The 17,133-nt window shown below is 36.4% G+C and overlaps 1 protein-coding gene across 1 annotated transcript in view; it reads left to right on the forward strand.

The window, feature by feature from the left end:
• Positions 1 to 17,133, forward strand: part of KRR1 (KRR1 small subunit processome component homolog) — a 24,766-nt gene continuing 7,633 nt past the window's right edge. The window contains exons 1-6 of the mRNA XM_032644366.1: positions 1 to 103; positions 13,553 to 13,725; positions 15,065 to 15,199; positions 15,396 to 15,521; positions 15,609 to 15,692; positions 17,006 to 17,062. Of these exons, the coding sequence (XP_032500257.1) occupies positions 19 to 103; positions 13,553 to 13,725; positions 15,065 to 15,199; positions 15,396 to 15,521; positions 15,609 to 15,692; positions 17,006 to 17,062 (660 nt within the window). The 5' untranslated portion in view covers positions 1 to 18. The remainder of the gene's footprint in view (positions 104 to 13,552; positions 13,726 to 15,064; positions 15,200 to 15,395; positions 15,522 to 15,608; positions 15,693 to 17,005; positions 17,063 to 17,133) is intronic.

The raw sequence follows: 17,133 nt of genomic DNA on the forward strand, positions 1-17,133 counted from the left end.
ACCGGAAGCAGTTTGAAGATGGCGTCCTCCAAGCAGGACGGGCAAGCTACAGCGTCTAGGAAAAGTGAATTTCGTAGCCAGAAGCCGAAGCCGGAGAGCCGAGGTGAGGTTGTTTGAAAACCAAAGACTGGGGTTTGGGGGTTTTGAGTTGGGATTTTTTCCTTTCGCTGGCTGGGAACGTGTAACGCCGCCTTGGAACGTGTAACGCCGCCTTGAAGTTAAGTACCTGTAATTGCTGAAGGCTGGGGTTGTTGGCCGGACTCGCAGGAACGACTGACCTGTATGGCGCCGGCGCGTGTTCCTAACTAATTGCTTTTGCTGGAAGCCCCCGAAGTAGGGGTCTTGCTGGATGCGTCTTCTGTAAAAGAATGAGGAAGGCGCTTCGGGACCTTAAACTCGCGGCGGTGTCTGGAAATCGTTGGCAGAGTGAGGGGTGGGATGAGGTGGGAGTAGGAGGTCGTTATGCATATGAGTGAACGAGTGATTGATAATGAAGGACTGAGACAGACATAGTGATAGAAGGAGATACCAGGCGTGTTTTTAGTGCTAGTTTGTCAGCCAGTGAAGAAATTTTGGAACGTTTATTATTGTTCTTGTTTATCGGGTTGCTGAAGTATTGCCAACACAATTCCTGTTCTTTCAACTGCGTTAATTGCTCTCTTGCTTTGCAATCTTGTTTTATCCATTAACTTCTGTATGATTGACAGAAAGAGAGGCCAGAGAAATAGCCCGGGGCCTGCTCAACCAGACTTACTGGAAGTGTTAAAAACCTTGAACTCTCATTCTATGGGCATAAGGGAGATATTAAACGTGATTCGTTGTTGTTTTAATTAAGTGTATGGCAGAAAGGACAGTATATATGCAGCTTAAAGAATAGAACCAACAGGTGAAAAGGAGCACACTCAGACCATTAAGTAGAATAGAGCGTTACCATTCCCCCAAAGCCCCCTACATGCCCTAAAGTAACCATTCTGAATCGTGTTGATTATTCTGTTTCCTTTCTTCATAATCTTGACCACCTATGCACAAAATGTTTTAATTTCGTCAGTATTTGAATTTTATATGAATGAGAAAGGATTGTAGATATTCTTCTGTGTCTTGCTTCTTAGGCTAAACTTCATTGTTATTATTCAATCAGGGCAATACTTGTAGCTGTGATTTATTCTTTTCCCTACTGTATGATGTTCCCTTGTATGAATACAGGCTAATTTATGTTTTCATTTTCTTTTTCTATCACACACCCACCCCCACCCCTCGCCACTTTCCCCCATTGGTGTCCATACGCTTGTCCTCTACATCTGTGTCTCTATTTTTGCTTTGCAAATAAGATCATCTATACCATTTTTCTGGATTCCACATATATGCGTTAATATACGATATTTGTTTTTCTCTTTCTGACTTACTTCACTCTGTATGACAGTCTCTAGATCCATCCACGTCTCAACAAATGACCCAATTTCATTCCTTTTTATGGCTGAGTAATATTCCATTGTATATATGTACCACATCTTTATCCATTCATCTGTCGATGGGCATTTCGGTTGCTTCCATGACCTGGCTATTGTAAATAGTGCTGCAATGAACATTGGGGTGCATGTTTTTTTTTTTTAACATTCTATTTTTATACTAAATATAATATACAATTATAAACCCACTTTAAATCCACAAAAGCAATATAATTTAAACAACAACGTTTTACAGTCTCTTTTTTCTTCTTCAAACAGAAAGTCACAAAATTTATAATCATCCTCATCAGTTCACTCGGTCCCATGTAATTAATTTTTTTTCATCTTGATCTTTGTTAGCACTTTTATGAATTCATCAGTTTTCTATTAGAGTTCTGAAAATACTTATTCCTTCAGTTCAGCAGTATAGTCAGTTACCAGAAACCTGTACTTCTCAGAGTCTTTTCCATGAATTCCGAAAAGATGAAACCCTTTTATAGGAACATTTTTGCAAAAGCATCAGAGTACACCCAGAACTGTCTGTAAATGACAAAAGACTTAAAAAAATGACCACGGTTAAAGATTTGATGAAAGTTCATAATAATGCAATTGACAGGGAAATTTAGTTATTTCTGAGGTATACATTTTAAAATAATAACTAGAATTATGACCTGTAACATTATACCAGAACATATAAGATTTTAGGAATTTCATGTAATGTCTGAAACATTTATATTAACACATTTCCATACAAATAACCCAAAGTAAGTTTAGTATTCGGTTTTTTAAAATTTAATTTTATTTTTTTATACAGCAGGTTCTTATTAGTAATCAGCTTTATACACATCAGTGTATACATGTCAATCCCAATTGCCCAGTTCATCACACCACCATCCCCACCCCCCACGGCTTCCCCCCTTGGTGTCCATACGTTTGTTCTCTACATCTGTGTCTCAACTTCTGCCCTGCAAACCAGTTCATCTGTACCATTTTTCTAGGTTCCACATACATGCGTTAATATACGATATTTGTTTTTCTCTTTCTGACTTACTCTGTATGATAGTCTCTAGATCCATCCACGTCTCAACAAATGACCCAATTTTGTTCCTTTTTATGGCTGAGTAATATCCCATTGAATATATGTACCACAACTTATTTATCCATTTGTCTGTCGATGGGCATTTTGGTTGCTTCCATGACCTGGCTATTGTAAATAGTGCTGCAGTGAACATTGGGGTGCGTGCGTCTTTTTGAATTATGGTTTTCTCTGGGTATATGCCCAGTAGTGGAATTGTTGGATCATATGGTAATTCTAATTTTAGTTTTTTAAGGAACCTCCATACTGTTCTCCATAGTGACTCTATCAATTTACATTCCCACCAACTGTGCAAGAGGGTTCTCTTTTCTCCACATCCTCTCCAGCATTTGTTGTTTGTAGATTTTCTGATGATGCCCATTCTAACTGGTGTGAGGTGATACCTCATTGTAGTTTTGATTTGCATTTCTCTAGTAATTAGTGATGTTGAGCAGCTTTTCATGTGCTTCTTGGCCATCTGTATGTCTTCTTTGGCGAAAGGTCTATTTAGGTCTTCTGCCCATTTTTGAATTGGGTTGTTTCTTTCTTTAATATTGAGCTGCATGAGCTCTTTATATATTTTGGAGATTAATCCTTTGTCCGTTGATTCATTTGTAAATATTTTCTCCCATTCTGGGGGTTGTCTTTTTTTTTTTTTTTTTTTGGGAGTCCTTTCTCAGGCTGCAGATATTTTTGTTGAATTGTGAGTCTTAACATATCTGTAAAATTCAGTTCTATAGACCACATCATTCTTTACTGAGGATTTATTCTTTTTTTTTTTTTTTTTTAAACATCTTTATTGGGGTATAATTGCTTTACAATGGTGTGTTAGTTTCTGCTTTATAACAAAGTGAATCAGCTATACATATACATATGTTCCCATATGTCTTCCCTCTTGCGTCTCCCTCCCTCCCACTCTCCCCATCCCACCCTTCCAGGCTGTCACAAAGCACCGAGCTAATATCCCTGTGCCTTGCGGCTGCTTCCCCCCAGCTATCTACCTTACTACGTTTGTTAGTGTGTATATGTCCATGACTCTCTCTCGCCCTATCAAAACTCACCCCTCCCCCTCCCCATACCCTCAAGTCCGTTCTCCAGTAGGTCTGCGTCTTTATTCCTATCTTACCCCTAGGTTCTTCATGACATTTTTTTTCCCTTAAATTCCATATATATGTGTTAGCATACGGTATTTGTCTTTTTCTTTCTGACTTACTTCACTCTGTATGACAGACTCTAGGTCTATCCATCTCATTACAAATAGCTCAATTTCATTTCTTTTTAAGGCTGAGTAATATTCCATTGTGTATATGTGCCACATCTTCTTTATCCATTCATCCGATGATGGGCGCTTAGGTTGTTTCCATGTCCTGGCTATTGTAAATAGAGCTGCAATGAACATTTTGGTACATGACTCTTTTTGAATTTTGGTTTTCTCAGGGTATATGCCAAGTAGTGGGATTGCTGGGTCATATGGTAATTCTATCTGTAGTTTTTTAAGGAACCTCCATACTGTTCTCCACAGTGGCTGAACCAATTCACATTCCCACCAGCAGTGCAAGAGTGTCCCCTTTTCTCCACACCCTCTCCAGCATTTATTGTTTCTAGATTTTTTGATGATGGCCATTCTGACTGGTGTGAGATGATATCTCATTGTAGTTTTGATTTGCATTTCTCTAATGATTAATGATGTTGAGCATTCTTTCATGAGTTTGTTGGCATTCTGTATATCTTCTTTGGAGACATGTCTATTTAGGTCTTCTGCCCATTTTTGGATGGGGTTGTTTGTTTTTTTGTTATTGAGCTGCATGAGCTGCTTGTAAATTTTGGAGATTAATCCTTTGTCAGTTGCTTCATTTGCAAATGTTTTCTCCCATTCTGAGGGTTGTCTTTTGGTCTTGGTTATGGTTTCCTTTGCTGTGCAAAAGCTTTGAAGTTTCATTAGGTCCCATTTGTTTATTTTTGTTTTTATTTCCATTACTCTAGGAGGTGGGTCAGAAAGGATCTTGCTGTGATTTATGTCATAGAGTGTTCTTCCTATGTTTTCTTCTAAGAGTTTGATAGTTTCTGGCCTTACATTTAGGTCTTTAATCCATTTTGAGCTTATTTTTGTGTATGGTGTTAGGGAGTGATCTAATCTCATACTTTTACATGTACCTGTCCAGTTTTCCCAGCACCATTTATTGAAGAGGCTGTCCTTTCTCCACTGTACATTCCTGCCTCCTTTATCAAAGATAAGGTGTCCATATGTGCGTGGGTTTATCTCTGGGCTTTCTATCCTGTTCCACTGATCTATCTTTCTGTTTTTGTGCCAGTACCATACTGTCTTGATTACTGTTGCTTTGTAATATAGTCTGAAGTCAGGGAGCCTTATTCCTCCAGCTCCTTTTTTCGTTCTCAAGATTGCTTTGGCTATTCGGGGTCTTTTGTGTTTCCATACAAATTGCGAAATTTTTTGTTCTAGTTCTGTGAAAAATGCCAGTGGTAGTTTGATAGGGATTGCATTGAATCTGTAGATTGCTTTGGGTAGTAGAGTCATTTTCACAATGTTGATTCTTCCCATCCAAGAACATGGTATATCTCTCCATCTATTTGTATCATCTTTAATTTCTTTCATCAGTGTCTTATAATTTTCTGCATACAGGTCTTTCGTATCCTTAGGTAGGTTTATTCCTAGATATTTTATTCTTTTTGTTGCAATGGTAAATGGGAGTGTTTTCTTGATTTCACTTTCAGATTTTTCATCATTAGTATATAGGAATGCCAGAGATTTCTGTGCATTAATTTTGTATCCTGCTACTTTACCAAATTCATTGATTAGCTCTAGTAGTTTTCTGGTAGCATCTTTAGGATTCTCTATGTATAGTATCATGTCATCTGCAAACAGTGACAGCTTTACTTCTTCTTTTCCGATTTGGATTCCTTTTATTTCCTTTTCTTCTCTGATTGCTGTGGCTAAAACTTCCAAAACTATGTTGAATAAGAGTGGTGAGAGTGGGCAACCTTGTCTTGTTCCTGATCTTAGTGGAAATGCTTTCAGTTTTTCACCATTGAGGATGATGTTTGCTGTGGGCTTGTCATATATGGCTTTTATTATGTTTAGGAAAGTTCCCTCTATGCCTACTTTCTGGAGGGTTTTTATCATAAATGGGTGTTGAATTTTGTCGAAAGCTTTCTCTGCATCTATTGAGATGATTATATGGTTTTTCTCCTTCAATTTGTTAATATGGTTTATCACATTGATAGATTTGCGTATATTGAAGAATCCTTGCATTCCTGGAATAAACCCCACTTGATCATGGTGTATGATCCTTTTAATGTGCTGTTGGATTCTGTTTGCTAGTATTTTGTTGAGGATTTTTGCATCTATGTTCATCAGTGATATTGGCCTGTAGTTTTCTTTCTTTGTGACATCCTTGTCTGGTTTTGGTATCAAGGTGATGGTGGCTTCGTAGAAGGAATTTGGGAGTGTTCCTCCCTCTGCTATATTTTGGAAGAGTTTGAGAAGGATAGGTGTTAGCTCTTCTCTAAACGTTTGATAGAATTCACCTGTGAAGCCATCTGGTCCTGGGCTTTTGTTTGTTGGAAGGTTTTTAATCACAGTTTCAATTTCAGTGCTTGTGATTGGTCTGTTCATATTTTCTATTTCTTCCTGATTCAGTCTTGGCAGGTTGTGCATTTCTAAGAATTTGTCCATTTCTTCCAGATTGTCCATTTTATTGGCATAGAGTTGCTTGTAGTAATCTCTCATGTTTTTTTTATTTCTGCAGTGTCAGTTGTTACTTCTCCTTTTTCATTTCTAATTCTATTGATTTGAGTCTTCTCCCTTTTTTTCTTGATGAGTCTGGCTAGTGGTTTATCTATTTTGTTTATCTTCTCAAAGAACCAGCTTTTAGTTTTATTGATCTTTGCTATCGTTTCCTTCATTTCTTTTTCATTTATTTCTGATCTGATTTTTATGATTTCTTTCCTTCTGCTAGCTTTGGGGTTTTTTTGTTCTTCTTTCTCTAATTGCTTGAGGTGCAAGGTTAGGTTGTTTATTCGAGATGTTTCCTGCTTCTTAAGGTGGGCTTGTATTGCTATAAACTTCCCCCTTAGAACTGCTTTTGCTGCATCTGGGGGTTGTCTTTTCATCTTGTTTATGGTTTCCTTTGCTGTGCAAAAGCTTTGAAGTTTCATTAGGTCCCATTTATTTTTGTTTTTATTTCCGTTACTCTAGGAGGTGGATCAAAAAAGATCTTGCTGTGATTTATGTCAAGGAGTGTTCTTTCTTTGTTTTCCTCTAAGAGTTTTGTAGTGTCCGGTCTTACATTTAGGTCTCTAATCCATTTTGAGTTTACTTTTGTGTATGGTGTTAGGGAGTGTTCCAATTTCTTTTACATGTAGCTGTCCAGTTTTCCCAGCACCATTTATTAAAGAGACTGTCTTTTTTCCATTGTATATCCTTGCCTCCTTTGTCATAGATTAGTTGACCATAGGTGTGTGGGTTTAATTCTGAGCTTTCTATCTTGTTCCATTGATCTATGTTTCTGTATTTGTGCCAGTACCATATTGTCTTGATTACTGTAGCTTTGTAGTATAGTCTGAAGTCAGGGAGTCTGATTCCTCCAGCTCTGTTTTTTTCCCTCAAGACTGCTTTGGCTATTCAGGGTCTTTTGTGTCTCCATACAAATTTTAAGATTTTTTGTTCTAGTTCCATAAAAAATGCCATTGGTAATTTGACAGGGATTGCATTGAATCTGTAGATTGCTTTGGGTAGTATAGTCATTTTCACAATATTGATTTTTCCAATCCAAGAACATGGTATATCTCTTCATCTGTTGGTATCATCTTTAATTTCTTTCATCATTATAGTTTTCTGCATAGAGGTCTTTTGTCTCCCTAGGTACGTTTATTCCTAGGTATTTTATTCATTTTGTTGCAGTGATAAATGGGAGGGTTTCTTTAATTTCTCTTTCAGATTTTCCATCATTAGTATATAAGAATGCAAGAGATTTCTGTGCATTAATTTTCTGTTTGAATAAAAAAAATCCCACAAGAACTCAGAGGCAAAAAATATACAAATCAATTTTCACTGCAAATAAAGGACCTGTTACAGTGGAGGATTACTGGACTGAATGTCAATATTATGACATAGTATGAGTGTGTTTCATGTTTGGTAATTGCAATCATTGTTGCTTTTGTTGTGGTCATCCACTTACAATGCTTGGTGTCAGTTTATTTTTCTCTTGTAAAAATAAAATACAGAGTGTGTGTGTGGAAAAAAAAATATGTACAGGTGGCAAATAAACACATGAATAGATGTTTGACATCATTAGCTATTAGGGAAATGCACATGTAAGCTTCAAAGAGATATCACTGCATACCTATTGCAATGACTAAAATTAAAAAAAAATGATAACAGCAAATGCTGGAGAATATGTGGAGAAACTGGACCATTCATACATTGCTAATAGGACCTTAAAAATGATACAACCATTCTGGGAAAGCGTTTGGCAAATTCCTATAAAAATAAATGTGCAATTACCATATGACCCAGCAATTGCATTCTTGGACATTTATCCCAGACAGATGAAACTTATATTCACACAGCAACCTGTATGTGAATGTTCACAGAAGCTTTACTTGTAATAGCCTAGAACTAGAAACAACCCAAATGTTCTTCAGTGGGTAAATTGTTAAACAAACTGGTTCATCCATACCATGGAATATTACTCAGCAATAAAAAGGAACAAGCCATTGGTACTTGCAACAACTTGGATGTATCTTCAGATGTACTTGCAATAACTTGGATGTATCTTCAGAACAAGCCATTGGTACTTGCAACAACTTGGATGTATTTTCTGAAGATACATCCAAGTTGTTTCAAGTACCAATGGCTTGTACTTGCAGTGAAAAGGCAGTGAAACTGCTTTTTGTCATAACTGTGGTGGTGATTACATGCATGAAACTAGTGATATCTGAATAATATCAAAGGATTGTGTCAATGTCAATATCCTGTACTATAGTTATGTGAGATTTTACCATTGGGGAGAACAGGGTGAACAATACAGGACTCCTCTGTATTTCTTAACTTCATGTGAATCTACAATGATCTTAAATGAAAATTTAATTTAAAAAGTAAATGGGGTCAAAATAAAAAATAAAACAAGGAAAAAAAATTTTGTATCCTGCAAATTTACCAAATTCATTGATTAGCTCTAGTAGTTTTCTGGTGGCATTTTTAGGATTCTCTATGTATAGTATCATGTCATCTGCAAACAGTGACAGTTTTACTTCTTCTTTTCCAATTTGTATTCCTTTTATTTCTTTTTCTTCTCTGATTGCTGTGGCTGGGACTTCCAAAACTATGTTGAATAATAGTGGTGAGAGTGGACATCCTTGTCTTGTTCCTGCTCTTAGAGGAAATGCTTTCAGTTTTTCACCATTGAGAATGATGTTTGCTGTGGGTTTGTTGTATATGGCCTTTATTATGTTGAGGTAGGTTCCCTCTATGCCCATTTTCTGGAGAGTTTTTATCATAAATGGGTTTTGAATTTTGTCAAAAGCTTTTTCTGCATCTATTGAGATGATCATATGGTTTTTAATTCTTTAGTTTGTTCATATGGTGTATCACATTGATTGAGTTGCATATATTGAAGAATCCTTGCATCCCTGGGGTAAATCCCACTTGATCATGGTGTATGATCCTTTTAATGTGTTGTTGGATTCTGTTTGCTAGTATTTTGTTGAGGATTTTTGCATCTATATTCATGACTGATATTGGTCTGTAATTTTCTTTTTTTTTTTGTAGTATCGTTGTCTGGTTTTGGTATCAGGGTGATGGTGGCCTCATAGAATGAGTGTGGGAGTGTTCCTTCCTCTGCAGTTTTTTGGAAGAGTTTGAGAAGGATAAGTGTTAGCTCTTCTCTAAATGTGTGATAGAATTCACCTGTGATGAAGCCATTTGGTCCTGGACTTTTGTTTGTTGGAAGATTTTTAATCACAGTTTCAATTTCATTACTTGTGATTGGTCTGTTTATATTTTCTATTTCTTCGTGGTTCAGTCTTGGAAGGTTATACCTTTCTAAGAATTTGTCCATTTCTTCCAGGTTGTCCATTTTATTGGCATAGAGTTGCTTGTAGTAGTCTCTTAGGATGCCTTGCATTTCTGCGGTGTCTGTTGTAACTTCTCGTTTTTCCTTTCTAATTTTATTGATTTGAGTCCTCTCCCTCTTTTTCTTGATGAGTCTGGCTAATGGTTTATCAATTTTGTTTATCTTCTCAAAGAACCAGTTTTTAGTTTTATTGATCTTTGCTATTGTTTTCTTTGTTTCTATTTCATTTATTTCTGCTCTGATCTTTATGATTTTTTTCCTTCTGCTAACTATGGGTTTTGTTTGTTCTTCTTTCTCTAGTTCCTTTAGGTGTAACATTAGATTATTTGAGATTTTTCTTGTTTCTTGAGGTAAGCTTGTATAGCTATAAACTTCCCTCTTAGAACTGCTTTTGCTACATCCCGTAGGTTTTGGATCGTCATGTTTTCATTGTCATTTTTCTGTAGATATTTTTTGATTTCCTCTTTGATTTCTTCAGTGGTCTCTTGGTTATTTAGTAATGTATTGTTTAGCCTCCATGTGTTCGTGTTTTTTTACGTTTTTTTCCCTGTAATTCATTTCTAATCTCATAGCGTTGTGGTCAGAAAAGATGCTTGATATGATTTCAGTTTCTTAAATTTACTGAGGCTTGATTTGTGACCCAAGATGTGATCTATCCTGGAGAATGTTCCGTGCTCACTTGAGAAGAAAGTGTAATCTGCTGTTTTTGGATGGAATGTCCTATAAATATCAATTAAATTTATCTGGTCTACTGTGTTATTTAAAGCTTCTCTTTCCTTATTTATTTTCATTTTGGATGATCTGTCTATTGGTGTAAGTGAGGTGTTAAAGTCCCCCACTAGTATTGTGTTACTGTCGATTTCCTCTTTTAGAGTTGTTAGCAGGTTCCTTATGTATTGAGGTGCTCCTGTGTTGGGTGTATATATATTTATAATTGTTATATCTTCTTCTTGGATTGATCCTCCAGTCGTTATGTAGTGTCCTTCCTTGCCTCTTGTAACATTCTTTATTTTAAAGTTTATTTTATCTGATATGAGTATTGCTAATCCAGCTTTGTTTTGATTTCTATTTGCATGGAATATCTTTTTCCATCCCCTCACTTTAAGTCTGTATGTGTCCCTAGGTCTGAAGTGGGTCTCTTGTAGACAGCATATATATGGGTCTTGTTTTTGTATCCATTTAGCAAGCCTTTGTCTTTTGGTTGGAGCATTTAATCCATTCATGTTTGAGGTAATTATCGATATGTATGTTCCTATGACCATTTTTTAAACTGTTTTGGGTTCATTTTTATAGGTCCTTTTCTTGTCTTGTGTTTCCCACTTGGAGAAGTTCCTTTAGCATTTATTGTAGAGCTGGTTTGGTGGTGCTGAATTCTCTTAGCTTTTCCTTTTCTGTAAAGCTTTTGATTTCTCTGTTGAATCTGAGTGAGATCCTTGCCGGGTAGAGTAATCTTGGTTGTAGGTTCTTCCCTTTCATCACTTTAAGTATATCATGCCACTCCCTTCTGGCTTGTAGAGTTTCTGCTGAGAAATCAGCTGTTAACCTTATGGGAGTTCCCTTGTATGTTATTTGTCGTTTTTCCCTTGCTGCTTTCAATAGTTTTTCTTTGTCTTTAATTTTTGCCAATTGGATTACTATGTGTCTTGCCATGTTTCTCCTTGGGTTTATCCTGTATGGGACTCGCTGCACTTCCTGGACTTGTGTGGCTATTTCCTTTCCCATGTTAGGGAAGTTTTCAACCATAATCTCTTCAGATATTTTCTTGGTCCTTTCTCTCTCTCTTCTCCTTCTGGGACCCTTGTAATGCGAATGTTGTTGCATTTAATGTTGTCCCAGAGGTCTCTTAGGCTGTCTTCATTTCTTTTCATTCTTTTTTCTGTGTTCTGTTCCGCAGCAGTGAATTCCACCATTCTGTCTTCCAGGTCACTTATCTGTTCTACGGCCTCAGTTATTCTGCTATTGATTCCTTCTAGTGTAGTTTTCATTTCAGTTATTGTTTTGTTCATCTCTGTTTGTTTGTTCTTCAAGAAATGTTAAACATTTCTTGCATCTTCTCGATCTTTGCCTCCATTCTTTTTCCGAGGTCCTGGATCATCTTCACTATCATTATTCTGAATTTTTTTCCTGGAAGGTTGCCTATGTCCAATTTATTTAGTTTTTTTTTCTGGGGTTTTATCTTGTTCCTTCATCTGGTACATAGCCCTCTGCCTTTTCATCTTGTCTTTCTGTGAATGTGGTTTTTGTTCCACAGGCTGCAGGATTGTAGTTCTTCTTGCTTCTGCTGTCTGCCCTCTGGTGGATGAGGCAATCTCTATATTTTCATTTTATTGTTGCTGGACATTTTATTGCTCCCATTGTTATTATAAACAATATGGTATAAATATCTGTGTACATACCTCCTTGTTGACATGTTAGAGTTTCTCTGGTTATGTACCTTACATTGGATTGGAATCCTTGAATTGTAGGGTAGGGCATGTGCAAATAATGCTAAATCTTCCCAAAGGAGTTGTGCTGCTTTACACTCCCGATATCAGTAGATGAGCGCTAACACTTGCTGTTACCTGAATTTTTCATTTCTGTCATTTTGTTAAGTGTGAAATCATATCTGATTGTGTTTTTAAATCAGACTTTCCTGATTACTAATGAGGTTACACATCTTTACATGTTTTGGGGCTATTTGTACTTCCTCCATTGTGAAACTCCTGTTGATTTCCTTAGCCAGTGGGGTTTTTTTCTTTGTTTTTTTTAATTCATACCCATTTAAGTGTTTAAATTGGGTAGGATCTTGGTCAGATATGCATTTTAAGTAATCACTATTGTAGAATTTGAGGGTTTTGGGGGGGGTATTGAGAAGTGAACGATAAATAAAGACTAGCTAATTCTCTGTGATTTGAACCAGAAGTAACAAAGTGGATGTGAGTATAAGAAACAGAAAGCAAGTTTACCTGACTGGAGTGGATAACATGAACTATAAGACCTGCTTCTTAAACTTTAGTATGCATAGGAATCTCCTCATGAGACTGTTAAGAAAGATTCCTGGGCTTCATCCCAGAGATTCACATTTAGTAGGTCTGGATGGAGCCCAAGAACTGCATTTCTAACAAGCTCTCAGTTTATGCTGGTGCTTCAGGCCTATGGATCATATCTTTGAGTAGTACTGAATTAAAGTACAGCTGTTGGATTTAAGAGGTTCTTAAAATTCAGGACCAGGAGTTTTGATAAATGATATGGGAAATAATTTATAGCCCTTAGGAGGTATTTTGTTCTAGTGAGAGGAGACCTAGACTGAGCTTCATATTCCCTTACACAAGTCACTTAAAGTTTTTGAACTGAATATCTTATAAAATGGGAATAATAATACCAGTTCTTCCTACCTTTTGTAGTCGTGAGAGTATACAGAAATAACGCACGTGAAAGCTCTTTGGAAAACCTAAAACCCTGTACTAGTGAATATTAACTGAAAGCGTACACTGGGATCAAGCTTTTGATGCACACACATATATACACACATATATACACACATGCACGTATATATATATACACATAGGCTACACTTCATTGAGTCTGAAAGGTTACTTATATTTAAAGTAGTAATGTAAACAAAATGGTGTTTGGATCTTCAACTCTAAGATAGTGTGGTGCAGTAGAAGTTTGTAAGTGTTGACTATGTACCAGGTGTATGCCAATAAGTGTGGATCGAAGAAGAGTCCCTGCCCTTAAGGAACTGTCTCCTGAGGTGACTGAAATATATACAATTTTAATACAGTATTTTGGTGATAATGACAGAGGCATGTTCTTTGACTGTTGAATAATATAAAAAGCAGGGGAAAAGGAAATGCGAGGAGAGTATTGGGAAGCTTGTGAATGTATGCATACAAGTGTTCAAAAAGTGTCCAAAAGAAGTTAAATCTGATGTATAGATTTTTCCCCCTTTGTAGATGAATCAGAACTCCTCACTGTTCCTGATGGTTGGAAGGAGCCAGCTTTTTCCAAAGAGGACAATCCCAGAGGACTCTTGGAGGAGAGCAGTTTTGCAACTTTGTTTCCAAAATATAGAGAGGCTTACTTGAAAGAGTGCTGGCCGTTGGTACAGAAAGCCTTGAGTGAACATGTATGCATATCTTATGTATTTCTTTGAGATTTTGTTTTTGCTTATATCTTTTAAGTAACTGAATGTGTGCTGATGGATTTTTTTTAAAGGTGCTACCATATAGCTGGTTAATTTGATTCCTTTGATATTTTAAACAGACTAGATAATTATCCTTACAGTTCATTTGTTTTTAGTTTTGTGAATAGATTACTTGGAAAAATTCACATGCCTTTAAATATTTAGGGGATTCACAGATGGTCTGAAACTCACTTGTGAACTCCAAATTTCAGAATGTCTGCTACTATAATGGTTGCCACGAACCTGTACAGTTTGAGCCGAGGCATACTCCTGGCATTGTTTAACTTTCCTCTGCCGTGCCCCTAGAGCAGTGATTTTATTTTATTTTTCAAACTGGATTGAGACCCCTTAGTGAATCAAGAAGTCAATTTAGTGGATATAATGAGCCTTTAGAAAAAAATACATCTATGTATCACATGTGGTAAGGATAAGTATCATTTAATGAAGCTTTTGGTTCACCTGTGTGTGTATGTACACTAGATTGATAGAAAATGTATTTCTCAGCTGTGGCACTGCTCTAGAGTCATTTGTGTGCATTAGGTATGAGGGTGGTTTAGCAAACTGCAGGCGTGTTTTACAGCTGTCTACATCGGAGATTAGACTCAATTTTGGGGGTTTTTTGGTAAACTTATAGACACCTAACCTTAGGTTTAATTGTTCGTCATTCACTATATTGAAATATTCTTCAGATTATGCTCACAAGTTAGAAAACAGCATTTTTATTTGCTTTGTTGAAATCTGATTCTTCCATTTGAAAGTTAATGCATAGTTTTAATCACTGTAGTAATCATAATCACTGCTTTTATTTTTAAACCTATGATAATTTGTTTTTACTTTGTATTTAGCTAATACAAACCAGGTAGAAAAAAGTTTGAAAGGGAAAGTCCATTCTCACTCTAGGGAGCAGATTAGAGATTAGAGCTGGATCCAGCCAAGGTAGGGAAATTATATAGATTTACATTTTTACCTTAATTTTAAAACGTAGCCTCATTTTGATTGATATATATTCTTTAAACTAGAGATAATCTTTATTCCAATAAGTATAAATTATTCTAAAGCCAATTATAAATGTTTTCAGTTGCTTGAGTTTTTTATATTCTTTGAAGTCTAAAAGTAATCAATTATTTACATTAACTTTCTAGCTTCTTCAAGGAGAGAGTTAATGAATTTTGAGATAGCTTAATGGCAGACAAATTATTAATTTGGTTAGGATCGGCTCTGTAATTATCTAAAATTGAATTCATTTTCAGACAACTGCTTGTTTGCTCTTTTTGTATTGTAGCATGTTAATGCAACCCTGGACCTGATCGAGGGCAGCATGACTGTCTGTACAACAAAGAAGACATTTGATCCATATATCATCATTAGGGCCAGAGACCTAATAAAACTGTTAGCAAGGAGTGTTTCATTTGAACAGGTAAATTAAGAATTACAGAGACTTTGCTTTATTTGCCTCAACATTAGAGACAACATATAACACTGTGTCTCCTCCTGCACCATAAAGTTTTCATTTTTGTGCTTAACTGTCATTTTGTGCTTAAATTTCTTGGCTTGCAGAAGATATGTACTTGTCAAGAATATTGATGGAGTTTTCTTTTTTATTTTCCCAAAAGGCAGTACGAATTCTTCAGGATGATGTTGCATGTGACATCATTAAAATAGGTTCTTTAGTAAGAAATAAAGAAAGATTTGTAAAAAGAAGACAACGGCTTATTGGTCCCAAAGGATCTACGTTGAAGGTACTTTTTATTAGTGAAAAAGTATGTCTTCCTCTTTTCTTAGTTTTTAAGTGTACTGAACTTCAACTTATTGCTCTTTTGATGTAGGCGTTGGAACTCTTAACAAACTGTTACATTATGGTACAGGGAAACACGGTTTCAGCCATTGGACCTTTTAGTGGCTTAAAAGAGGTGAGAACTATTTATTCTCTTCAGTTAATTTTCCACAGAGAATAAATGAAATAATATAGTTCATTGCATAATATATTGTTTTATATATATATTTTTAGAATATGCTTTGTTTGATTTTCCATTAGTAAATTCTTCATGTAATTTGAGGGAATTCATGTAATTTCCTGGACCCTAACATATTATGGCCAGCCTTTGGTAACTGAAGATAGATCCGTTTCTGAATTAGGAGGTCTGCACATCATTACTCCCTCCACTCGAATTTTAAGTGGGCATTTAAGGTCTCAGTCTGTAGCAAACATAAGAAACACGAAGTAATTACATGCATTTTTTTTTTTTTTTTTTGCGGTACACGGGTCTCTCACTGTTGTGGCCTCTCTCGTTGCGGAGCACAGGCTCTGGACGCACAGGCTCAGTGGCCATGGCTCACGGGCCCAGCCGCTCCGCGGCACGCGGGATCCTCCCGGACCGGGGCACAAACCTGTGGCCCCTGCATCGGCAGGCAGACTCTCAACCACTGCGCCACCAGGGAAGCCCCTACATGCATTTTAATGACTGGAGAATTGAAGATCTTGTTCTTTGCAGTAATGTATTCAGCCAGTAGAGGTCAGGCTCAGAAAACTTCCTTTAAGATATATTTTCTTTGAATGTTAATATTTTTATGAACCTCTTCTTTAGTTTGTCAGATGTTATGAGAAAATCTGTGGAGCAGATACTGTTTCTATTAACTCCTTTTGAGGCTTTTGTTATCTGTATCTGGCAGTGAGGTCTTACTTGCTTTCCAGGGCCTTTAACCTTAATTCTATTGGACCTTTCTCATAAGTTATCTGCTTTTTTCTCATGGGGCAATAATAACTTAAATATTTTGAATATTTCACAGTTTTGTAGAGTCTAAGTATATTATTTACTTCTTATGACAGATCCTTAAGGTAGTTTTATTTCCATATTACAAATGAAAAAGCTGGAATAGGAAAATTAAGTGCCTTTGTCGTATGAAGTGGCAGTCCCACTAATTGAGTGCATATATTCTAACTCTAAATCCAGCCCTCTTCCCCCTAAATTTTACAGCTCCAGAGTGTTGTGTTAATTCTGTGTATAGCTTTTTATCAGTAAAGTTGAGAGACTTCATTGTATCCAAGGGAGGTTGACTATTATGAAAGACCTAGAAGCCACTCAGAACAGTTGAAGGGACTACAGTATCCAATTTGGTAGCCATTGCCTGGTTCATAGGCTATTTTGTGATATATTAATCCTCGTCTACGTAGTTCACTAAAATCTTTATACATGACTGATTCATTTTTCTTTGCAAATTTCAGGTTCGAAAAGTAGTCCTAGACACTATGAAGAATATTCATCCAATTTATAACATTAAAGTGAGTGTTCCCTGTATACTACTACAAAGTTGTTTTTAGCTACAGAAACGTTTCTTGAAAGTAAATCTTTT

The sequence above is a fragment of the Phocoena sinus genome, chromosome 10 (genome assembly GCF_008692025.1).
Source record: "Phocoena sinus isolate mPhoSin1 chromosome 10, mPhoSin1.pri, whole genome shotgun sequence".
NCBI classification, from domain to species: Eukaryota; Metazoa; Chordata; class Mammalia; order Artiodactyla; family Phocoenidae; genus Phocoena; species Phocoena sinus.